We start from the raw sequence: 26,128 nt of genomic DNA on the forward strand, positions 1-26,128 counted from the left end.
AATGTACGTTGTGAAACTGTTACCTTGTTTTAACGTACGTTGTGAAACTGTTACCTTGTTTTAACGTACGTTGTGAAACTGTTACTTTGTTTTAATGTACGTTGTGAAACTGTTACTTTGTTTTAATGTACGTTGTGAAACTGTTACCTTGCTTTAACGTACGTTGTGAAACTGTTACCTTGTTTTAACGTACGTTGTGAAACTGTTACCTTGTTTTAATGTACGTTGTGAAACTGTTACTTTGTTTTAATGTACGTTGTGAACCTGTTACCTTGCTTTAACGTAGTTGTGAAACTGTTACCTTGTTTTAACGCACGTTGTGAAACTGTTACCTTGTTTTAAGGTACGTTGTGAAATTGTTACCTTGTTTTAACGTACATTGTGAAACTGTTACTTTGTTTTAATGTACATTGTGAAACTGTTACTTTGTTTAATGTACGTTGTGAAACTGTTACCTTGTTTTAATGTACGTTGTGAAACTGTTACCTTGTTTTAATGTACGTTGTGAAACTGTTACCTTGTTTTAATGTACATTGTGAAACTGTTACTTTGTTTTAATGTACGTTGTGAAACTGTTACCTTGTTTTAATGTACGTTGTGAAAGTGTTACCTTGTTTTAATGTACGTTGTGAAACTGTTACTTTGTTTTAATGTACGTTGTGAAACTGTTACTTTGTTTTAATGTACGTTGTGAAACTGCTACTTTGTTTTAACGTACGTTGTGAAACTGTTACCTTGTTTTAACGTACGTTGTGAAACTGTTACCTTGTTTTAATGTACGTTGTGAAACTGTTACCTTGTTTTAATGTACGTTGTGAAATTGTTACTTTGTTTTAACGTACGTTGTGAAACTGTTACCTTGTTTTAATGTACGTTGTGAAACTGTTACCTTGTTTTAATGTACATTGTGAAACTGTTACATTGTTTTAGTGTACATTGTGAAACTGTTACCTTGTTTTAACGTACGTTGTGAAACTGTTACTTTGTTTTAATGTACGTTGTGAAACTCTTACTTTGTTTTAATGTACGTAGTGAAACTGTTACCTTGCTTTAACGTAGTTGTGAAACTGTTACCTTGTTTTAACGCACGTTGTGAAACTGTTACTTTGTTTTAATGTACGTTGTGAAACTGTTACCTTGTCTTAATGTACATTGTGAAACTGTTACTTTGTTTTAATGTACGTTGTGAAACTGTTACCTTGTTTTAATGTACGTTGTGAAAGTGTTACCTTGTTTTAATGTACGTTGTGAAACTGTTACTTTGTTTTAATGTACGTTGTGAAACTGTTACTTTGTTTTAATGTACGTTGTGAAACTCTTATCTTGTTTTAATGTACGTTGTGAAATTGTTACCTTGTTTTAACGTACGTTGTGAAGCTGTTACCTTGTTTTAATGTACGTTGTGAAACTGTTACCTTGTTTTAATGTACGTTGTGAAACTGTTACCTTGTTTTAACGTACGTTGTGAAACTGTTACTTTGTTTTAATGTACATTGTGAAACTGTTACCTTGTTTTAATGTACGTTGTGAAACTGTTAACTTGTTTTAATGTACATTGTGAAACTGTTACATTGTTTTAATGTACGTTGTGAAACTGTTACTTTGTTTTAATGTACGTTGTGAAATTGTTACCTTGTTTTAACGTACGTTGTGAAACTGTTACCTTTGTTTTAAGGTACGTTGTGAAATTGTTACCCTGTTTTAACGTACATTGTGAAACTGTTACCTTGTTTTAATGTACGTTGTGAAACTGTTACCTTGCTTTAACGTACGTTGTGAAACGGTTACCTTGTTTTAATGTACGTTGTGAAACTGTTACCTTGTTTTAATGTACATTGTGAAACTGTTACTTTGTTTTAATGTACGTTGTGAAACTGTTACCTTGTTTTAACGTACGTTGTGAAACTGTTACCTTGTTTTAACGTACGTTGTGAAACTGTTACTTTGTTTTAATGTACGTTGTGAAACTGTTACTTTGTTTTAATGTACGTTGTGAAACTGTTACCTTGCTTTAACGTACGTTGTGAAACTGTTACCTTGTTTTAACGTACGTTGTGAAACTGTTACCTTGTTTTAATGTACGTTGTGAAACTGTTACTTTGTTTTAATGTACGTTGTGAACCTGTTACCTTGTTTTAACGTAGTTGTGAAACTGTTACCTTGTTTTAACGCACGTTGTGAAACTGTTACCTTGTTTTAAGGTACGTTGTGAAATTGTTACCTTGTTTTAACGTACATTGTGAAACTGTTACTTTGTTTTAATGTACATTGTGAAACTGTTACTTTGTTTAATGTACGTTGTGAAACTGTTACTTTGTTTTAATGTACGTTGTGAAACTGTTACCTTGTTTTAATGTACGTTGTGAAACTGTTACCTTGTTTTAATGTACATTGTGAAACTGTTACTTTGTTTTAATGTACGTTGTGAAACTGTTACCTTGTTTTAATGTACGTTGTGAAAGTGTTACCTTGTTTTAATGTACGTTGTGAAACTGTTACTTTGTTTTAATGTACGTTGTGAAACTGTTACTTTGTTTTAATGTACGTTGTGAAACTGCTACTTTGTTTTAACGTACGTTGTGAAACTGTTACCTTGTTTTAACGTACGTTGTGAAACTGTTACCTTGTTTTAATGTACGTTGTGAAACTGTTACCTTGTTTTAATGTACGTTGTGAAATTGTTACTTTGTTTTAACGTACGTTGTGAAACTGTTACCTTGTTTTAATGTACGTTGTGAAACTGTTACCTTGTTTTAATGTACGTTGTGAAAGTGTTACCTTGTTTTAATGTACGTTGTGAAACTGTTACTTTGTTTTAATGTACGTTGTGAAACTGTTACTTTGTTTTAATGTACGTTGTGAAACTGTTACCTTGCTTTAACGTACGTTGTGAAACTGTTACCTTGTTTTAACGTACGTTGTGAAACTGTTACCTTGTTTTAATGTACGTTGTGAAACTGTTACTTTGTTTTAATGTACGTTGTGAACCTGTTACCTTGCTTTAACGTAGTTGTGAAACTGTTACCTTGTTTTAACGCACGTTGTGAAACTGTTACCTTGTTTTAAGGTACGTTGTGAAATTGTTACCTTGTTTTAACGTACATTGTGAAACTGTTACTTTGTTTTAATGTACATTGTGAAACTGTTACTTTGTTTAATGTACGTTGTGAAACTGTTACCTTGTTTTAATGTACGTTGTGAAACTGTTACCTTGTTTTAATGTACGTTGTGAAACTGTTACCTTGTTTTAATGTACATTGTGAAACTGTTACTTTGTTTTAATGTACGTTGTGAAACTGTTACCTTGTTTTAATGTACGTTGTGAAAGTGTTACCTTGTTTTAATGTACGTTGTGAAACTGTTACTTTGTTTTAATGTACGTTGTGAAACTGTTACTTTGTTTTAATGTACGTTGTGAAACTGTTACTTTGTTTTAACGTACGTTGTGAACTGTTACCTTGTTTTAACGTACGTTGTGAAACTGTTACCTTGTTTTAATGTACGTTGTGAAACTGTTACCTTGTTTTAATGTACGTTGTGAAATTGTTACTTTGTTTTAACGTACGTTGTGAAACTGTTACCTTGTTTTAATGTACGTTGTGAAACTGTTACCTTGTTTTAATGTACATTGTGAAACTGTTACATTGTTTTAGTGTACATTGTGAAACTGTTACCTTGTTTTAACGTACGTTGTGAAACTGTTACTTTGTTTTAATGTACGTTGTGAAACTCTTACTTTGTTTTAATGTACGTAGTGAAACTGTTACCTTGCTTTAACGTAGTTGTGAAACTGTTACCTTGTTTTAACGCACGTTGTGAAACTGTTACTTTGTTTTAATGTACGTTGTGAAACTGTTACCTTGTCTTAATGTACATTGTGAAACTGTTACTTTGTTTTAATGTACGTTGTGAAACTGTTACCTTGTTTTAATGTACGTTGTGAAAGTGTTACCTTGTTTTAATGTACGTTGTGAAACTGTTACTTTGTTTTAATGTACGTTGTGAAACTGTTACTTTGTTTTAATGTACGTTGTGAAACTCTTATCTTGTTTTAATGTACGTTGTGAAATTGTTACCTTGTTTTAACGTACGTTGTGAAGCTGTTACCTTGTTTTAATGTACGTTGTGAAACTGTTACCTTGTTTTAATGTACGTTGTGAAACTGTTACCTTGTTTTAACGTACGTTGTGAAACTGTTACTTTGTTTTAATGTACATTGTGAAACTGTTACCTTGTTTTAATGTACGTTGTGAAACTGTTAACTTGTTTTAATGTACATTGTGAAACTGTTACATTGTTTTAATGTACGTTGTGAAACTGTTACTTTGTTTTAATGTACGTTGTGAAATTGTTACCTTGTTTTAACGTACGTTGTGAAACTGTTACCTTGTTTTAAGGTACGTTGTGAAATTGTTACCCTGTTTTAACGTACATTGTGAAACTGTTACCTTGTTTTAATGTACGTTGTGAAACTGTTACCTTGCTTTAACGTACGTTGTGAAACGGTTACCTTGTTTTAATGTACGTTGTGAAACTGTTACCTTGTTTTAATGTACATTGTGAAACTGTTACTTTGTTTTAATGTACGTTGTGAAACTGTTACCTTGTTTTAACGTACGTTGTGAAACTGTTACCTTGTTTTAACGTACGTTGTGAAACTGTTACTTTGTTTTAATGTACGTTGTGAAACTGTTACTTTGTTTTAATGTACGTTGTGAAACTGTTACCTTGTTTTAACGTACGTTGTGAACTGTTACCTTGTTTTAACGTACGTTGTGAAACTGTTACCTTGTTTTAATGTACGTTGTGAAACTGTTACTTTGTTTTAATGTACGTTGTGAACCTGTTACCTTGCTTTAACGTAGTTGTGAAACTGTTACCTTGTTTTAACGCACGTTGTGAAACTGTTACCTTGTTTTAAGGTACGTTGTGAAATTGTTACCTTGTTTTAACGTACATTGTGAAACTGTTACTTTGTTTTAATGTACATTGTGAAACTGTTACTTTGTTTAATGTACGTTGTGAAACTGTTACTTTGTTTTAATGTACGTTGTGAAACTGTTACCTTGTTTTAATGTACGTTGTGAACTGTTACCTTGTTTTAATGTACATTGTGAAACTGTTACTTTGTTTTAATGTACGTTGTGAAACTGTTACCTTGTTTTAATGTACGTTGTGAAAGTGTTACCTTGTTTTAATGTACGTTGTGAAACTGTTACTTTGTTTTAATGTACGTTGTGAAACTGTTACTTTGTTTTAATGTACGTTGTGAAACTGCTACTTTGTTTTAACGTACGTTGTGAAACTGTTACCTTGTTTTAACGTACGTTGTGAAACTGTTACCTTGTTTTAATGTACGTTGTGAAACTGTTACCTTGTTTTAATGTACGTTGTGAAATTGTTACTTTGTTTTAACGTACGTTGTGAAACTGTTACCTTGTTTTAATGTACGTTGTGAAACTGTTACCTTGTTTTAATGTACATTGTGAAACTGTTACATTGTTTTAGTGTACATTGTGAAACTGTTACCTTGTTTTAATGTACATTGTGAAACTGTTACCTTGTTTTAATGTACGTTGTGAAACTGTTAACTTGTTTTAATGTACATTGTGAAACTGTTACATTGTTTTAATGTACGTTGTGAAACTGTTACTTTGTTTTAATGTACGTTGTGAAACTGTTACCTTGTTTTAATGTACGTTGTGAAATTGTTACCTTGTTTTAACGTACGTTGTGAAACTGTTACCTTGTTTTAAGGTACGTTGTGAAATTGTTACCCTGTTTTAACGTACATTGTGAAACTGTTACCTTGTTTTAATGTACGTTGTGAAACTGTTACCTTGCTTTAACGTACGTTGTGAAACGGTTACCTTGTTTTAACGTACGTTGTGAAACTGTTACCTTGTTTTAATGTACGTTGTGAAACTGTTACTTTGTTTTAATGTACGTTGTGAACCTGTTACCTTGCTTTAACGTAGTTGTGAAACTGTTACCTTGTTTTAACGCACGTTGTGAAACTGTTACCTTGTTTTAAGGTACGTTGTGAAATTGTTACCTTGTTTTAACGTACATTGTGAAACTGTTACTTTGTTTTAATGTACATTGTGAAACTGTTACTTTGTTTAATGTACGTTGTGAAACTGTTACCTTGTTTTAATGTACGTTGTGAAACTGTTACCTTGTTTTAATGTACCTTGTGAAACTGTTACTTTGTTTTAATGTACGTTGTGAAACTGTTACCTTGTTTTAACGTACGTTGTGAAACTGTTACTTTGTTTTAATGTACATTGTGAAACTGTTACCTTGTTTAAATGTACATTGTGAAACTATTACCTTATTTTAATATACATTATGAAACTACCACATGAGTTTCTGGTTAAATGATGAAAGTCTAGCAGTATAATGTTTGGTATATTCCACAGTACGTTATTTATTTATCAAAAGTTTTAAACGTGTGTTAATCTCCAGCATGGTAACATTGTGCAGCTTTTAACCAGCATCTTGTAGGATTCTTAGTGGTAAAATTCCATCAAGGTGTTGATTATTTATTATTGTTTTATCATAATCTTTTCTCTAGGTAACACTCCAGTGCATGCACGAAGTAAGGAACACTGTGCTGCTTGTAACCAACCAATCATAGACCGGTATATCATGCGCGTTATGGAAAACTCGTGGCACGAGAGCTGTCTACTCTGTTCTGTATGTCACAGTCACCTGACCCAGACCTGCTACTCCCGTGATAGAAAGTTGTACTGTAAAGCAGATTATGACAAGTAAGATTTATCACAAAATTATTTTTAACAAACCAAACAAAAAAGTTTTTACTTGTTAACAGAATGAAGGGGGTTTAATAAAAATACGTACAACATGTCTTTGTAGCGTGTTCAAGCTCAGATTTTTTTACGTTTCGTTATTCATGTGATAGAAGGTTATACAAGACATCGGGTTATGATAAGTCGAACATACACATCATGTTATGATAAGTAAGACGTACAACAAATCAGGTTATGATAAGATGTTAAATAACTTATGTTATGATAAGCTGATAAGTAAACAGTAAGGCCCGGCATGGCCAGGTGGTTAAAGCACTGAACTCGTAATTCGAGCGTCCCAGGTTCGAATCCCCATCACACTGAACATGCTTGCCCTTTCAACCATGGAAGTGTTATAATGTTACGGTCAATCCTACGATTTGTTGGTAAAAGAGTTAGCGGTGGGTGGTGATGACTAGCTGCTTTCCCTCTAATCTTACACTGCAAAATTAGGGACGGCTAGCGCAAATAGCCCTCGAGTAGCTTTGCGCGAAATTCAAAACAAACCAAGTAAACAGTAAATTTGGATTCGAAACCATCTTGATAGGTCATATAATGACCCACGTGATTCTTTTACTGATAACCGTCAAGCCCCATGAATCTACTAATTTAAATAATTTTGAAACCACGAACTATAATTATGTATATTTTTCAAACAAGCAAACGAATATGAAAAACAATATGATTTCTGTCTTGTCAGCACTTTGCTCTCAGACCTTCAGTAAAAGCATGGTTTTCTCCAGAAGAAACTGTTAGTGTGTCTAAGGTGGCGCTCATGACACACGTTTAAGATGTTCATGTAACACTTGTAATTCAGCAATTGAAATGAAATTATTGAAAATGACATGTATAGAAAGACAAATTTTGTTTCTTTGATATTTCGGGAGCACCAGAAGGACTTAGGAAATTAGCAGAAATAATTCATAAATATAAGTACACATGAAACCTATTTCCTAGTTTGTTTATTTCTTAATGATACTGGAGGAAATACTCGCTATTTCTAGATCTAGTTTAAAAGATAGAAAACAAAAAATAGCTTATAATACACGCACTGTTTAACTCTGTACATTGGCACGTGCGGTTCTTTTACGCTTGCGTTTTTCTTTGAAGTAAAACATATTTCTATAAAAAATCTATAGCAAGTTTAGAAAAGATCTCTCTTATTCTATTACTTCTCTGCCAGTTTTGTTTAAATGTAACGTTATTTCGAATATAATTTAGTTCCTACTGTATTGTTGAAGCACATAAAAAATGGTTTGGATGTCATACGACAATGTTGCATTTAGACGTTTCGTAATACGTATGGAAAGGCAGAAAAACACAGTTTATATTTTTCAAATATTTTTAGTTTCGCTTTAAATTAGTTTTGTTACTGGATTCAACGATATTTGATTATTTGTTTGTTTGTTTTTTTGTTAAGCAAAAAACTACAAAATGGGCCGTATATACTGAGTCAGTTGTGGGAACTGAATCTTTAATTTTATCGTTATAAGCTCTCAGTATTATCTCTAAGCCACATGGGGTGAACCAACCGGAAGGCGGGTGTGTGTTTTCTTATAGTAAAGCCCCAGCGGGTTATCTACTGAAATCACGGAGGGGAATCGAACCCCTGCTTTTAGCATTGTAAAACCGTAGACTTACCGCTGTACTAGCGGAGGGCTAAGAGAAGGCTCTGAGATACATTAGGGTAAGTTTTATGAATTTCGAATCAACGAATAATTGATACCAAACAAAAGTGGAGTTTCTTAAATCTGAGTACATATGAAGATTAGTGTTAAATAAAAACCCCGATTGCAGTAAAAATACTCTGACAAAATTGTAATTGATAAAAGTAAAAATTCGATAAAAGTGACATTGGTCAAAGTAAAAAGATAAATCATTTTAAGGAAGAATCTTGTGAACGTTGTGGTGTAAACAAATCTTATGTTTGGATGCACAAGTGACATAGTTACTAACACTGTTCACTGAAAGATATTATATTTCTTTATCATATCTAAACACGATATCTTTCCTCATCGTGTCTAATGATAATATCTTTCTTCATCATACCTAATGATGATATCTTTCTTCATCGTGTCTAATGATGATATCTTTCTTCATCGTGTCTAATAATGATATCTTTATCATCCTATCTAATAATGATATCTTTCTTCATTATGTCTAATGATGATATCTTTCTTCTTCATGTCTAACAATGATATCTTTCTTCATCCTCTTTAATGATGATATCTTTTTCATCGTGTCTAATGGTAATATCTTTCTTCATCATGTCTTACAATGATATCTTCCTTCATCCAGTCTAACAATGATATCTTTCTTCTTCATGTCTAATAATGATATCTTTCTTCATCCTGTTTAATGATGATATCATTTTCATCGTGTCTTATGATATCTTTCTTCTTCATATTTAATGATGATATCTTTCTTCATCCTTTTTAATGATGATATCTTTTTCATCGTGTCTTATGATATCTTTCTTCATCCTTTTTAATGATGATATATTTTTCATCGTGTCCAATAATATCTTTCTTCATCGTATCTAATGATGATATCTTTCTTCATCCTGTTTAATCATGATATCTTTCTTCATCGTGTTTGGTAATGATATCTTTCTTCTTCATGTCTAATGATGATATCTTTCTTCATCCTGTTTAATCATGATATCTTTCTTCATCGTGTCTGGTAATGATATCTTTCTTCTTCATGTCTAATGATGATATCTTTCTTCATCGTGTCTAGTAATGACATTTTTCTTCATCATGTCTAATGATGATGTTTTTATTCATAGTCATCTCTGTGAAGAAAATGAAAATAGTGAATAAAAACAGATGATCTGATGTATTGTTATAAACACTAAAAAAGTGACATTGTGTTTACAAATAGTTTCATTAATTTACGATCTTAAATTAGAAGAATTTAATTGGATGTGACGTGAATTATCAACCAGTAATTTTGATTAAAGCTTTGAGAGGGAGGGGTTGTTGTTTTCTATATTCAGTTTCATAGAGTAGCTTCAACCAGTCGTACAGTCGGAAAGTATGTACTGCGAATATTTAGCTTATACATTTGAAGTTGTATCGTGGAACTATGAGATGAACAGAAGCCAGTTACTGACTGGAAGCAAGGAGCTAGGGTAAAACAGGGGCGTGTATTTCTCTTGTCAAGCAGTGCCGAAAGGTGCCATAGGGTAATGGAAAGAGAACAAGTGTGCGCTTGAAATCACTGCGTCAGAGACCGTGAAATTCTTCGTTAAACCTGATGGAATCTTTTCTTTTAAAGTTTCCGATGAGAACTCGCAGTCCGTGCATAAGGAAGGACCATTATTACCGGTCCGTGCATAAGGAAGGGCCATTATTACCGTAATTAATTAATTAATTAATTAAGGTTAGGTTTCTTTTCAATCTTTTGTTCTGTTATAACCGAAATGCGAGGTTCCATAAAGTATATTTGTTTTTAAAGTTTGTTTGTTATTGATCTAAGTGTCTATCTGTTGTAGATGTTCCCGCAGAATCAAAAAAATATCTTTTCCTCAGCAAATGCTATGCGGACGTTTATTGCTAATCGGGACTTTTTGTTAAATCTTTCTATCAATACTTAAACAGATTTTGGTAAAACTACGAAAGGTAAACACATTATGTTTAAAAAATATTGATGCTTCATTATATATCACGTTACCATTTCCGCTTATACTCTGTCTGATGACCATGCATATTGATAACAGTTCTGCAAAAGACTCCGTCATACGATTGTCATGTTTAAGTCACACCCATCTTCTCTACTGGCTTTCCATAATCCATCTAGTGTACGAAGACAACGGTTCTCCAGCACCCATTTCAACAAACATCCATGGCAAAGCTTCTGGATAGTCGACCAACGTGTCTTCGTATGAAAAAATCATGAACACAGCAATTAGGTATTAATTCAGGTATTAGACGATGACTAAACGGATATGTCATGGAAGCATCCTGTGCATACGTGAGTCACTTTTCGAGACAAACAATTATTCTTGATTATGTTGCTTGGGCTAGTGGAATACTTGTGGGTCTGACTTTTGTGTTGGTGGAAGTTCACCTCTTCACTTGCTTAACTACTTCTTGCAGGTTTCTTCTTGAACGATCCCGATGTCTCAAGCTGATACTTGTTTCCCAGTGTCATTAAGTACAAGACAAATCTCCGTCTAGGAAATTCTAAGCCCTCGATCTGAACACATCTAAATGTGTGAATATTTTGTGCCAGAAAGGACTGTTACAAACCTTTTCCAAAGACAATAAACTTTCAGTGACAGGACGATATTTAGTTTTGACTGTTTTAATTGTTATTATTATTAAAGGGTTCAAGGACTTCCCAGTGTAATAACATTTCCGAGTACAGCAACCCTCATTTTTGCTCCTAACCAGCTAAAACCTTGAGACTACTTATTTGTAGTTTCAATTTGATTTTGTTGTTTTGAAACTCGTGAACACTCTAGTTTGGTGATTTCCAACCTAATCGTTTACTTATTTCTTTACCTTCAACTGAAGATCGAGTGGCTGGTATTCTTATCAAAGATCTTCTTTGATTTCAAAGTGTCTTAAAGATTATGTCGACAAACGTACCGATCCTACAACACAAAATTCAACAATCTAAAACGGTATCTAAACAGTTCAGTTAAATAGTTTGTCTCGTGATGGGCCAATCCAAGTTAGTTTATAAGGTGTGTTAGAACAGGTCGACTCAAGAAAAGCCAGTCCAAGTTAATTTATAAGGTGTGTTAGAACAGGTTGACTCAAGAAAAGCCAATCCAAGTTAGTTTACAAGGAGTGTTAGAACAGGTTGACTCAAGAAAAGCCAATCCAAGTTAGTTTGTAAGGTGTATTAGAATAGATTGACTCAAGAAAAGTCAGTCCAAGTTAGTTTACAAGGTATGTTAGAACAGGTTGACTCAAGGAAAGTCAGTCCAAGTTAGTTTATAAGGTGTATTAGAACAGGTTGACTCAAGAAAAGTCAGTCCAAGTTAGTTTACAAGGTATGTTAGAACAGGTTGACTCAAGATGAGCGAATCAAAGTTAGTTTATACGGTGTGGTATTACAGCTTGACTCAAGATCACCTATTCCAATATAATTTAAATAGTTGGAAAGGCCCGGCATGGCCAAGTGGTTAGGGCGCTCGACTTGTAGTTTGAGGGCCGAGGGTTCGAATCCCTGTTACCCTAAACATGCTCGCCCCTTCAGCCGTGGGGGCGTTATAATGTGACAGTCAATTCCACTATTCCTTGATAAAAGAATAGCCCAAGTGTAGGCGGTGGGTGGTGATGACTAGCTGCTTCTCCTCTAATCTTACATTGCTAAATTAGGGACGGCTATCGGTGATAGTTCTCGTGTAGTTTTGCTCGAAATGAAACAAAAGAAACAGTAGTTGGAAGTTGAACCTTTGAAAAGTAATGACTAACAAATTATTAAAACGATATGAGTTATAAAATATTATAACCAAATGAGATACTTAAAGGTTAAAACTGTAATACCATGTGTGTCAGCTTGCCGTCAACTAACTCCACTCCACCAGATAAAAATAACTGTCAGGACCACACCCACATATGCATAAAAAGCTAAAGTATTTCCTGTGTATGCAATACGCGTGTATTTATTCTTTACCAGCACTGACGTTTCTTAGTTTGTTTTGCTTTTTTTGAATTTCGCGCAAAGCTACACGAGGGCTATCTGCGCTAGCTGTCCTTACTTTTCTAATCTTCACGTACATACGCTGCCTTTTTTGAACTATTGACCAGAGGGAAGGAAACCTGCTGTTATCACCGCCGCTATAAAGGCTTTGTTTGGCTCTTTGAACATCATATTATTACTGACTGTTGCTTCTGTAACGTAGCCACAGCTTAACATGTTTGTATGTTTCGTGACATCGCGCCTCGTACCTCGGACCCTTTGATTTGCATCTTAGTGACTTGTTTCTGTTCCCAGATCAGTGACTGTCATTTGTTTTCGAACCAACAAATATAAGATCCGGGTTTTGATTCCTCACGGTCGACGCAGTGTAGATAAAACACCGTGTAGTTTTTGTAACAACGTAAGCAGCAGTAACAAAGTATTTTTGTTTTATGAAAATTGTGTGTAATTTGGAGGTCGACCAGTTTCACTTGCTTCTGAACGTCGGATATTAATAACCGTCATATCTGGAATATAACTTGAAGGGTGAACACGACCAGAATACTCTCGACATCTCATAGTTTCCCACACTCGAGAGTGTAAGACGCGTTACAAATTAAACGTTTTTCAAGCACTGGTTGAAGTTAAACCCTTCTGAGAAGAGATAGAGAGCTTCGTCAGTAAATGTTACCTTGTATGGCGCTTTTGGACAATCCGTACCACTTGATCAAGAAATTTAAAAGGGGGGTTGTGCACTAACTACTTAATATTTGTTCTCCTCAGATGCGATCCACGTTGGCTCAGATTCAACTTATTTCTGCAAAGTTTTATTTTGTATGATTCTATTTACACTTTTAAATTTGTTTGTTATTTTACTGTAATCTCTCTTCTTTGAATAATCTATCCAAAAAGATAATTTAAAATCTCGCTTAAGAGTGAACTGTCTTGAAAAGCTAGATTCATCAACTCTGTCGAGTAACGTAAAGATGTGATGTTTCAAAATCTAATTGCTTGTAGTAGCTGTGATAGCACAGTAATGTGGAGTACAGCAGAAAGAGGGAATTCACAGGGTCAGTATTCAGGCAGCGAAGAGTTTGACACCTGGTGTCAGAATGTCGCAAGTAAATGTCGAGCGGCGGACGGATGTTGAACTACTACATCGGGTTTGGGAAAGGTTGATTTGTTCTGAATTTCGCGTATAGCTACTCGAGGGCTATCGGCGCTAGCCGTCCCTAATTTTGCAGTGTAAGACTAGAGGGAAGGCATCTAGTTATCACCACCCACCGCCAACTCTTGGGCTACTCTGTCACCAACGAATAGTGGGATTGGCCGTCACATTATAACGCTCCCACGGCTGTAAAGGCGAGCATGTTTGGTGTGACGGGGATTCGAACCCGCGATCCTCAGATTACGAGTCGAGTGCCTTTACAACCTGGCCATGCCGGGCCGGTTTGGGAAAGATAATGTTTTTTCACACTGGACTGCCTGTCATGTCCCTAAGGTTACCGCTGTTTCTCTGGCGGGTGTCCGTTTCTTTCAGAATTGTCTTCATTGATTAATATGTTATTAATATTAACATAAAATAGAAATATAATCCTAACTAATGAACTTTGATGTTTTGTTTTTATATTATATATAAGACTCAACGTCTCAAAGTTAACTTAAAAATTATTTAAATCTTAAAAAATCAATCCAACTTTTGTGTACTCCGGTAGAACAGCGATAAGGTTGGGGTTTGTTTTTATTTTTTGAATTTCGCGCAAAGCTACACAAGGGCTATCTGCGCTAGCCGTTCATAATTTAACAATGTAAGACTAGAGGAAAGGCAGCTAGTCATCATCACCCACCGCCAACTCTTGGGCTACTCTTTTACCAACGAATAGTGGGATTGATCGTCACATTATAACGTCTCCACGGCTGAAATGCGAGCATGTTTGGCGTGACGGAATTCGAACCCGCGACCCTCGGATTACGAGCCGAGTGCCTTAACCAGCTGGCCATGCCAGGCCGATAAGGTTGGGGGCTCGATTCCTTTTGCTGAACATAGCGGATATCCCACACAAACCACAATTTTCGTGGCTTCATTTATTCCGCCCTCTAGTGATGCTTTGTTATATCATTATTCTCCTGCCCTCGGGTTTTTTAAATAATTAACTGGAGTTACAAATGTGCGCATTCCCTTTCTAATTATAAAATCATTTTGCAGATTATGTTAACAATATTTTGTTTTGTTTAAACGGGAAAAGATATTTTGTATTACATATCACTCTAATTCTAACACCAAGCAAGACTTTTAATCTTTGTATCATCGCAACACCTCATTCATTGGATAATAGTCCGGCATGGCCAGGTGGGTTAAGGCGTTCGACTCGTAATCTGAGTGTCGCGATTTCGAATCCCCGTCGCACCAAACATACTCGACCTTTCAGCCGTGGGGATGTTATAATGTGACAGTCATTTCCACTATTCCTTGATAAAAGAATAGCCCAAGTGTAGGCGGTGGGTGGTGATGACTAACTGCTTCTCCTCTAATCTTACATTGCTAAATTAGGGAAGGCTAGCGCAGATAACCCTCAAATAGCTTTGCGCAAGATTCATAAAACAAACAAACATTGGATAATTTTCAAAAGATGTTATCTGTTGAATCTGTTGAGCCTGTTCCCATCTCATTCCTCTGAAGTTCTGAAGCTATTTCTCTCTTTTTTTTTTTCTTTCCTGTGAAAGCATCTGATTGCAAAATATCTTGGATGACACTGGTTTTAATGGTGGTCAGATAACTTACGTGGTATAGGTCATTGTAATTGTTGGCTAAAGAACGAGGTCTTAAACCTTTAGGTCCGTAACTTTGAACTATACATCAGTAGCACCCACCATCATGATGTCTAGGATCCGAATAACGGAACTTTCTTAGCGAACGTGAAGAGCGCGTTCAGCAATAGAGTGGCGCGAGCGTAGACCTTCCGATATGCAGGCCAGTTCGCTAACCTACTGGCAGGTTCAAGTTGTTTGTTTTTTTACTTTAAGCTACTGATACTATTGCGACGTATGATTCGTTGATGATATAGCTACTGATACTATTGCGACGTATGATTCGTTGATGATATAGTTACTGATACTATTGCGACGTATGATTCGTTGATGATATAGCTACTGATACTATTGCGACGTATGATTCGTTGATGATATAGCTACTGATACTATTGCGACGTATGATCCGTTGATGATATACATTTTATACTCTGCAGTGTTTTAATTGACAAAGAGAAAACTGTACAAATATAAAAATATTAACCATAAGGGACAAACAGTTTGTACACTTCGAAGTTTGTTATTTTACTTTTAATTTCAATAAATGTAACAGTTTTGTTGCTGTTGTTTTAATCAGATTTGAAGACAATCGATTTATTGTTAAGATATTTATGGTAGTTGAACTTGCCAAACATCACAGAAAACAGCCATAAATATTTCGCAGGGAGACACTTCAGTAAAAATAATTATTTCTTAGGGATACGGAAATAGAAACAACAAGTAAAGCTACTGCGGTAATAACAGCAACTAAATGTATTTAAGTAAAAACAACGAAGTAAATACACGTTTTTTTGCGTATTTTTCTCGATTAAAAGTATAGATCTTGCTACGAACGCTTGTTTTACTAAGTATATTTAATAATTTCCACGACGATAGTCCTTTAACACATTAACACTGCTTGTGTTGTAATTAACGTGATCTTGAAACTAAAAATTGAAACTTTGCTTTAACACAGACAGTTAACTTAATTCTCAAGTTGTAAGCTCAGGTTGATAAAACACACTAGAGATCCATAACTGTGAGTAATCCTCTACACAACTACATTCCTTTTGTGTATCTATTTATATGAGTGTGTGCTACTTTGATGAGAAATGTTCTGTCCCTTGCTCTATCTTTAAAGCTAACATTCCCACTTTGGGGACAATAACTACCGACTTTGTTCGCTCTGGCCACTGGTAGTTTTAAGCCTCTGACTCGCTTGAATAAACCCCGCAAACGAGGCTTAACACGTTTCACTTCCTGCTCTCAGAAAGTTCAGAAACTAGGTAAACAGAACTGTGCCTATTCAGAAGCAAGTTTCTCACGTTTCGCGCCAAAAAAGGACTAGAGAAGCTAACGTTCTGTTTGAACGTCATACGAGTAGCCGCCCCCTCTATCTCGACACTTATTTAATCCAGTGGTAATCCCACGAAAGACGTGAATTAAATAACTCATAATCCTGGTGATCTTACTTTGACTGCTGTAGAGAAACACATTATAAACATTTGTTTTGCATAATAACAACTTCCAAGCCCTACAAAGTTTCCGTAAAATTAAAAGCAGTTGAAAAGCTAGATAGACAATAAAATATGTTAAGTGTATGACCACTAGAATAAGGCCTGGCATGGCCAGGTGGGTTAAGGCGTTCGACTCGTAATCTGAGTGTCGCGGTTTCGAATCCCCGTCGCACCAAAATACTCGACCTTTCAGCCGTGGAGGCATTATAATGTGACTGTCAATTCCAGTATTCGTTGATAAAAGAGTAATCCAAGAGTTGGCGGTGGGTGGTGATGACTAGCTGCCTTCCCTCTAGTCTTACACCGCTAAATTAGGGACAGCTAGCGCAGATAGCCCTCGTGTAGCTTTGCGCAAAATCCAAAAACAAACAAACAAACCACTAGAGTAACATTTTAAAAGGTGTACGTCAAAATGCCAGTTTGGCTACTAAGGGTAAAAACACGTTTAAGACTGGAATACGGTGCACATTATAGTGAAGAAATGAAGCAACCGTAAAGTACAGAAGAAAGGTTTCTCTTTTTTATTTGCTTAACGTTTCAACTTATCAGGAGCATAAATTTTGTAATGAAGGCGTAACGCTGAAACGTTGATTAAATGTGAAGAAAATTTCGACAGATTCTCTGCAGTCGAGATGCGTTTCGTAAGCGTTTCATTTGTTTAAATCAGTATCTGGCAAAGAGTACATATAGCTTGCTAAAACCAACAATATGACTCCCAGGAATATGCATACTATGCTAAAACTAACAATATAACTCGTATAAACAAAATTAACAATATAACACATAAGAATACATATCGCTTGTTGAAACCAACAATATAACTTCTAAAACTAACAATATAACTCGTATAAATAAAAAAAACAAACAAGATAAACAATATAACTCCTAAGAATACTCATAGTATGCTAAAACTAAAAATATGACTTTCAAGAATACGCGTAGTATGCTAAAACTAACAATATAATTCGTGATAACATAAAAAGGTAAAATTAACAATGTACTCCAATGAAATAAATAATAAAACAAACTAACAATATAATCGGTAAGAATAGTAAAAGTAAGGTTAAAATAACAATATAAGTGGAAGAAAGACAAGAGTAGATTAAAAGTAATAGCGATGAAGTCATAGAAATAGTACTGTGAAACTGATAATACAATTACCAAAGGACAGTTTAAAATGTGAAAATAGTGTGAATAAACAATATCACGCACAATCGAGACCAGTGTATTAGACTCTGGAACACTTGGTTATCGAAAGATGGTTCACTAATAACTGTAGTGACAACATCCCTGAATATCACATCTTTATATTGTATAACAATAAGATAACTGGCGACTGTAACCAGGATGTCACTACATATCATCAAGGCAAAGTTAGCTTGCTTGTATTCAGTTTTCCCAGCATGATTCACGTGTTTGACGTCTTTTTTTCTTTCTTTTCTTATGTACGAGTCCTAATTAGCCTGCTCTTAATACACATTTCTGTTTTAGCGTATCTTAATTTATATTTAGATCTGAATTATCCAAGACTCGTTAGTTTGTATTAACGGGTGTTGCACATTATTACAAATGTTGATTAACAGTTGTATCTTTAATGTTACACTTACATCGTGCTAGCTAGTACTTGTACAATAAGTTACGTTTTAAATTTCTCTACGTTTGTCTATATGTTGTTAAGTACAAAACTACACAATAGACTCTCTGTGCCTTGCCAGTACGGGTATCGAAACCCGATTGTTAGTGATGTAAGTCTTCAGACTTATCACTGTGCCATTTTCTGGGGAGGGTCATTTCTGTAACTAAAATACATACTAGACTTAAAGTGTTTACAATAAATATTTGTATCAAATCTAAATCTCTTTAAGATGAGTTACACGTTAAGCTAAAGTACTTGTTGGAAAGTTGTAACTTATACTTTAGGCTAAAGTTCTTGTTGGAAGATAATGTGTCATACATTAGGCCAGCTTATCATCACAGCAATACAGTATACTACAGTGTAATACACATTGTTTTAACATAAGTCCATCTACGTGAGACTAGGTAAAGTGTAGTACACATTGTTTTAACATAAGCCTATCTCCCTGAGGCTAGGTACAATGTAGTGCACATTGTTTTGACATAAGTCTTTCTACATATGCTTTTCAAATATTGTTCCATGATCCTTCCGTCACAATTCAGTCAAGTTATTTGGCTATATTTTAATTTCACTGTTTTGCTAGAAATCCGTATAGCCTCAATAATATTCCTATCGGGACTTTGTGTAGGCACCTAATAGGGTGGTGTTCTGTCGTTCTATTTCCTATGTATCACATCACTACAGCTTCTGTATACGTTGGGATCACGGTCTTGGCTGAGAGATGAATCCAACAATTAATTGTGCCTGTTAGCTGTTAAGGTGCCATTAATTTCATGGAGATCTGAAATGGTATATATCTGTGGTATAGCGTTCTTCTCTTTGTCATCCAACAAACTATCTAACTTTGTTAACCAACTTCAATTTCAACTCATCTGTAGAATATCTTTTTTCAAGTTTGATATCCTCATCGTCTGAAGACTGGTATTAATTTTGTTTTTAAGCACCTACACATCCACTGGGAAAACTTTGTGTTAATGTATTTTGCAGGTAACTGTCTTATATATAAGTTACTGACATTATATCTTCTAGATAATTGTGTGTGACATAAAGAAAAAAAGCATAGCCGCAGTTGCTTAGTATTACGTTTGATGGGATGGGGTTTTCTAGCTCTGTTGTCACTTGTTTCCCGTACATTACAACTGCTACTAAAACGTAAAACTTTGTCTCTCAAAACTACAGTTTCTGTTTGTTTGTCTTCAGGCATTTCTGTGGTAAGAACTATTCTGCGTCGTCACGTTACTGCTTGCACTATTATAGGATGTATGCTGATGTGGAAGTGTGTAATTGGTTAGATGATAGCCAACCACAGCATAAACTGTCAGCACGTAATTCAATTTTGAAGCTGCTAATTTCATAAAATATAGTGACTAGGGAAACATTTATACGCATTTATTTATAATTATACCAATATTGTATATGAGATTTAAAGAAAGTGTTGGAGCTTAAAGGACATCTTCAAATGACGTACTGAGGTGCATACGAGGTTACTAGCTTGTTGGAAAGCTGTACATAATGCACATATTAAGTTAAAGATATTAAAAAGTTGTACTTTTATGTTTCATAGTATTTCTACGTAAACCTGCAGAGATACTCTAATATTTTAAGTTTTGTATCTAAACTACCTGGACATATTGTTAGTTTGCACCTAAACAACTTGTACACAATGTCAGCTTCAATCCAAACAACCCGTACATATTGTTAGTTTCAACCAAAATACCTGTACACATTGTTAATTTTGTACCTAAACTACCTGATCGAGTTGTTACTTAGTATGTAAACGACCTGTACATATTGTTAGTTTTGTAACTAAACTACCTGTAACTATTGTTAATTTTTACCTAAACTACCTGTACATGTTGTTGCTTAGTATGTAAACGACCTGTACATATTGTTAGTTTTGTAACTAAACTACCTGTAACTATTGTTAATTTTTACCTAAACTACCTGTACATGTTGTTGCTTAGTATATAAACGACCTGTACATATTTTTAGTTTTGTAACTAAACTACCTGTAACTATTGTTAATTTTTACCTAAACTACCTGTACATGTTGTTGCTTAGTATATAAACGACCTGTACATATTGTTAGTTTTGTAACTAAACTACCTGTAACTATTGTTAATTTTTACCTAAACTACCTGTACATGTTGTTGCTTAGTATATAAACGACCTGTACATATTTTTAGTTTTGTATCTAAACTACCTGTAAGTATTGTTAATTTCTTTCTCAACACATACCAGCCGTATTTACATATACATTTTCTCTACAAGTGGGTTTTTTCGTTATCACTGATTATTGTTGATTTTTACCTAAACTACATTTATATATTTTTAATTAGTATGTAAACAACCTGTACATATTGTTAGTTTTGTAACTAAACTACCTGTAACTATTGTTAATTTTTACCTAAACTACCTGTAACTATTGTTAATTTTGTACCTAAACTACCTGTACATGTTGTTGCTTAGTATATAAACGATCGGTACTTATTGTTATATTTGTACCTAAACTACCGGTAAATATTGTTGATTTCTTTCTCAACACATACCAGCTGTATTTACATATACATTTTCTCTACAAGTGTGTTTTTTCGTTATCACTGATTATTGTTGATTTTTACCTAAACTACCTGTATATATTTTTAATTAGTATGTAAACAACCTGTACATATTGTTAGTTTTGTAACTAAACTACCTGTAACTATTGTTAATTTTTACCTAAACTACCTGTAACTATTGTTAATTTTGTACCTAAACTACCTGTACATGTTGTTGCTTAGTATATAAACGATCGGTACTTATTGTTATATTTGTACCTAAACTACCGGTAAATATTGTTGATTTCTTTCTCAACACATACCAGCTGTATTTACATATACATTTTCTCTACAAGTGTGTTTTTTCGTTATCACTGATTATTGTTGATTTTTACCTAAACTACATTTATATATTTTTAATTAGTATGTAAACAACCTGTACATATTGTTAGTTTTATACCTAAGCTACCTGAAACTATCCCACGATGGCAAGAAAACCCACTTGTAGAGAAAATTATACATTTAAAAACGGCTGTTGTGGATAACGAAAGCACTAATAGAGGAGCGAACACGTGGAGTTGAGAATGTTGTTCGCTCCTCTAGTGCTTTCTTTACCCATACCAGCCGTTTTTTTAAATATATAATTACCTGTAACTATTGTTAATTTTTACCTAACCTACCTGTATATGTTGTTTCTTAGTATGTAAACGACCTGTACATATTTTTAGTTTTGTATCTAAACTACCTGTAAGTATTGTTAATTTCTACCTAAACTACTTGTGTATGCTGTTACTTAGTATGTAAACGACCTGTACATATTGTTAGTTTTGTATCTAAACTACCTGTAAGTATTGTTAATTTCTACCTAAACTACTTGTGTATGTTGTTTCTTAGTATATAAACGACCTGTACATATTGTTAGTTTTGTATCTAAACTACCTGTAAGTATTGTTAATTTCTACCTAAACTACTTGTGTATGTTGTTTCTTAGTATATAAACGACCTGTACATATTTTTAGTTTTGTATCTAAACTACCTGTAAGTATTGTTAATTTCTACCTAAACTACTTGTGTATGCTGTTACTTAGTATATAAACGACCTGTACATATTTTTAGTTTTGTATCTAAACTACCTGTAAGTATTGTTGATATCTACCTATTCTACCTGTATATATAGTTACTTAGTATGTAAACGACCTGTACATATTGTTAATTTGTATCTAAGATATCTGTTTTCAATTAAGTTTTCTATGTATAATATTTTATTTTATTTTTAATTGGAAACAACCTGTAATTAACTTTGATGTCTACATTCATGTAACACAGTGTTATAAATATTGTGGCATGTTTTATGTGGTGGCACCGACGTTTTGATACGCCGTTATGATCACTTGTCATGTCCTCTGACTGTTTCAATGTGTTACATAAACAACGGGGTATTACAATGGTGTGGTGTCCTTCTGCTTGTCAGAAACACTAATAACTTATTGCGGAGTCTTATAACAAAATTATGTTTCTTTAATAAATGTAGGCTTTAATAAATAAATATCCATATCGATGGTATTATTTGTATATAAAACATTGTTAATATTTATTAATGGTAGATTTTCTCGTTAAAATATGAAACAGAACGTGTATATGCTATATTGTTTCTGTAATATTATTGTATTCAGGTTGTTTAGTGGAGAGCTGTTGCATCCTGTCCACTTTCTTGAATGAGACATAGGATGGTTATACGAGTTCGACAGCAATATAAAACTTGTTAGTTACCTGGGCAACGATAAAGATAAATGGTCTAGTGTGTCACTCAGTCATAGGCGGCAACAGCTTAGGCGTGTCCAACGTGCAGCAATAGGAGCGCTAAGCCACTCCACCTGCAGCCTGCCGGGAATACTGCAGGTGTATGGAGTTCAGTTGTATCTTAGCAACTGAACTGTTGATCGTAATTTGGTGGACAGCGTTACGAGTTCATGTAATATAAAGTAATACAGCTCTTCTATCTGTCGTGGTTGTTTTGGTTTTATTAACTATACAGTGAGGGTGGTTTTATCTTCGTTACATGTCATAAGATGTTCGAAATTTCTCTGTTCCTTCGTCCTTCGCTAATAGCTGACAGTATTATGATAATTTATATTTTAAAAATGACTCTTTTCTATTTTTCTTGACCAATAGCTGACAATCAAAACACGAGGATAAAAATGACACTTGTTTAGTTAGCACCACATGACTGTTATTAACAAGTGTTTAGTTAGCACCACCTCACTGTCATCAACAAGTGGTTAGTTAGCACCACATGACTGTCATCAACAAGTGGTTAGTTAGCACCACCTGACTGTCATCAACAAGTGGTTAGTTAGCACCACATGACTGTCATCAACAGTGGTTAGTGCATGACTGTTCAACAAGTGCTTAGTTAGCAACATGTGACTGTCATCAACAAGTGCTTAGTTAGCAACACATGACTGTTATTAAAAAGTTTTCAGTTAGCATCTCATGACTGGTATTAACAAGTGTTTATTTATCACCTCATGACTGTTATTAACAAGTGTTCAGTTGGCACCACATGACTGGTATTAACAATTGTTTAGTTAGTTTCACATGAGCGGTTTTAACACCTCATTACTATTATTAACAAGTGTTTTTCAGCACTTTTCTATCTGTATTTTTGTTAGTAACACGTCAGTACTTTACTACTTAGTCTGTAAAAGTGTTTTTCGTTGTTGCTAGCGTCAAAGAAAGTGTTATATTATTGTTTAGAATAAAACTCAAAAATAGGCTTGGTTGTTACAATTTGTTACACTTGTTTATGTTGCTAAATCACTCTTATACAGGTACAGTCGAAGATTTGGACGTGTTACGACTGGCAAGACTAAACTATTATATTTCTCAGCCATTTTTCTCCTAATTAAAATTTGGAGACAATTTTATATCTAATGGTCTTTTAAGTAACTAGACCAGACGTGTCCTAGCGGTTAACTTACCGGGCTGAGGATCGAAAGATCCAGGGTTCAAGGCGATTTCACCATTATTCACGCTGTGTACATTTAGCTATGGGAGAGTTATGAAAATGACAGTCTATTCTGTTAACCAGTTAAAAGAAAAGGACAAGTTCGTTTGGCGGGTGGTGCTGTTTAAAATTCAGTTCACCTATATCTCAACTTTAGTGATCTCATACATGGCATGTTTAGTCAACATGCTTTAAAAAGTGGTTTAAAATTTCATCAAAATAACACGTCTATTATTTCATAATTAACCTTTCAAAATAAAGCACACGAGATATATATATATATATCTGTGCTGCTAGTTTACATATGTTAATATAGATATTATTATAGGTGTATCGATATACCAATATACATTTAGATATTTTAATGTATATATATATATATTGTGTCTAAATACAGTAATATAGTCGTTATTATAAATCTAATATATATCTTGTTGTAATGGGTATATTAACATATATTGTTACGGTTGGTATATTTGTACACACAGTTTAGTACTGTGTGGTGTTGTTCAAGATATATTTACAGACTGATGTGCAACTAGACATATTAATATAGACGTTGTGGGACTGACTTTGTGAAATGGTTTTAATGATCCAAACCTGTAGGAAAACAGATAAAGTCAAAGCCGTTGAATTAGCCCTTATAGTTTCGAAGCAGAAAAATATGTGTCAGAAGAGAACACGACCAATCCAGCAAAATATCACCCCTTCACCGCCACCCATAATCCAAAATTTGAATAAACAGCTGGAAGAGTCTAGAATTCGGCTTGCGGTGAAAATGCACGTGCGCTGACACGCCGGGTTGCACGTGTCGCGCTCCGCTTTATCAGCTTCTCGGATCCACCCTTGCTCCAAGTAAGGTTTACAGCTCACGAGGCATTATTATCAGCATTGAACTAGGGAAGATAATCTACACTCATTCGATACGTCAATTAGTTTTACCCAAAAGCCACCTTACGTAACTTGCACGTGCACAGTAATATTTATTAAACGTAAGCCTCGTCAGCTGCCTTTAAGGAAGACCATGTTTAACCCAGAAATCACATAATCTGTGGTAGAGTACAGTTAAATCTTAGCCCTGAAGTCACATAATCTGTGGTAGAGTACAGTTAAATCTTAACCCTGAAGTCACATAATCTGTGGTAGAGTACAGGTAAACCTTAACCTTGAAGTCACATAATCTGTGGTAGAGTGCAGGTAAACCTTAACCTTGAAGTCACATAATCTGTGGTAGAGTGCAGGTAAACCTTAACCTTGAAGTCACATAATCTGTGGTAGAGTGCAGGTAAACCTTAACCCTGAAGTCACATAATCTGTGGTAGAGTACAGCTAAATCTTAACCTTGAAGTCACATAATCTGTGGTAGAGTACAGTTAAATCTTAACCCTGAAGTCACATAATCTGTGGTAGAGTACAGGTAAACCTTAACCTTGAAGTCACATAATCTGTGGTAGAGTACAGGTAAACCTTAACCTTGAAGTCACATAATCTGTGGTAGAGTACAGGTAAACCTTAACCCTGAAGTCACATAATCTGTGGTAGAGTACAGGTAAACCTTAACCTTGAAGTCACATAATCTGTGGTAGAGTACAGGTAAACCTTAACCTTGAAGTCACATAATCTGTGGTAGAGTACAGGTAAATCTTAACCTTGAAGTCACATAACCTGTGGTAGAGTACAGGTAAACCTTAACCTTGAAGTCACATAATCTGTGGTAGAGTACAGGTAAACCTTAACCTTGAAGTCACATAATCTGTGGTAGAGTGCAGGTAAACCTTAACCTTGAAGTCACATAATCTGTGGTAGAGTGAAGTCACAGGTAAACCTTAACCTTGAAGTCACATAATCTGTGGTAGAGTACAGGTAAACCTTAACCTTAACCTTGAAGTCACATAATCTGTGGTAGAGTGCAGGTAAACCTTAACCTTGAAGTCACATAATCTGTGGTAGAGTGCAGGTAAACCTTAACCTTGAAGTCACATAATCTGTGGTAGAGTGCAGGTAAACCTTAACCTTGAAGTCACATAATCTGTGGTAGAGTACAGGTAAACCTTAACCCTGAAGTCACATAATCTGTGGTAGAGTGCAGCTAAATCTTGACACGTAACAACCAATATTGACTAGTCGTGATAAGCCATACAAGTTACTGATCATGATAAACCATACGAGGTATTTACTTGTCACGATAAGCCATA

At 34.6% G+C, this 26,128-nt stretch overlaps 1 protein-coding gene across 1 annotated transcript in view; it reads left to right on the top strand.

The window, feature by feature from the left end:
• The window catches only part of LOC143235609 (LIM homeobox transcription factor 1-beta-like), a 69,322-nt gene that overhangs the window by 14,683 nt on the left and 28,511 nt on the right, over window positions 1-26,128 (top strand). Inside the window, exon 3 of the mRNA XM_076473847.1 lies at window positions 6,578-6,773. Within this exon, the coding sequence (XP_076329962.1) occupies window positions 6,578-6,773 (196 nt within the window). The remainder of the gene's footprint in view (window positions 1-6,577; window positions 6,774-26,128) is intronic.

Source organism: Tachypleus tridentatus, chromosome 2, assembly GCF_004210375.1.
Source record: "Tachypleus tridentatus isolate NWPU-2018 chromosome 2, ASM421037v1, whole genome shotgun sequence".
Lineage (NCBI taxonomy): Eukaryota > Metazoa > Arthropoda > Merostomata > Xiphosura > Limulidae > Tachypleus > Tachypleus tridentatus.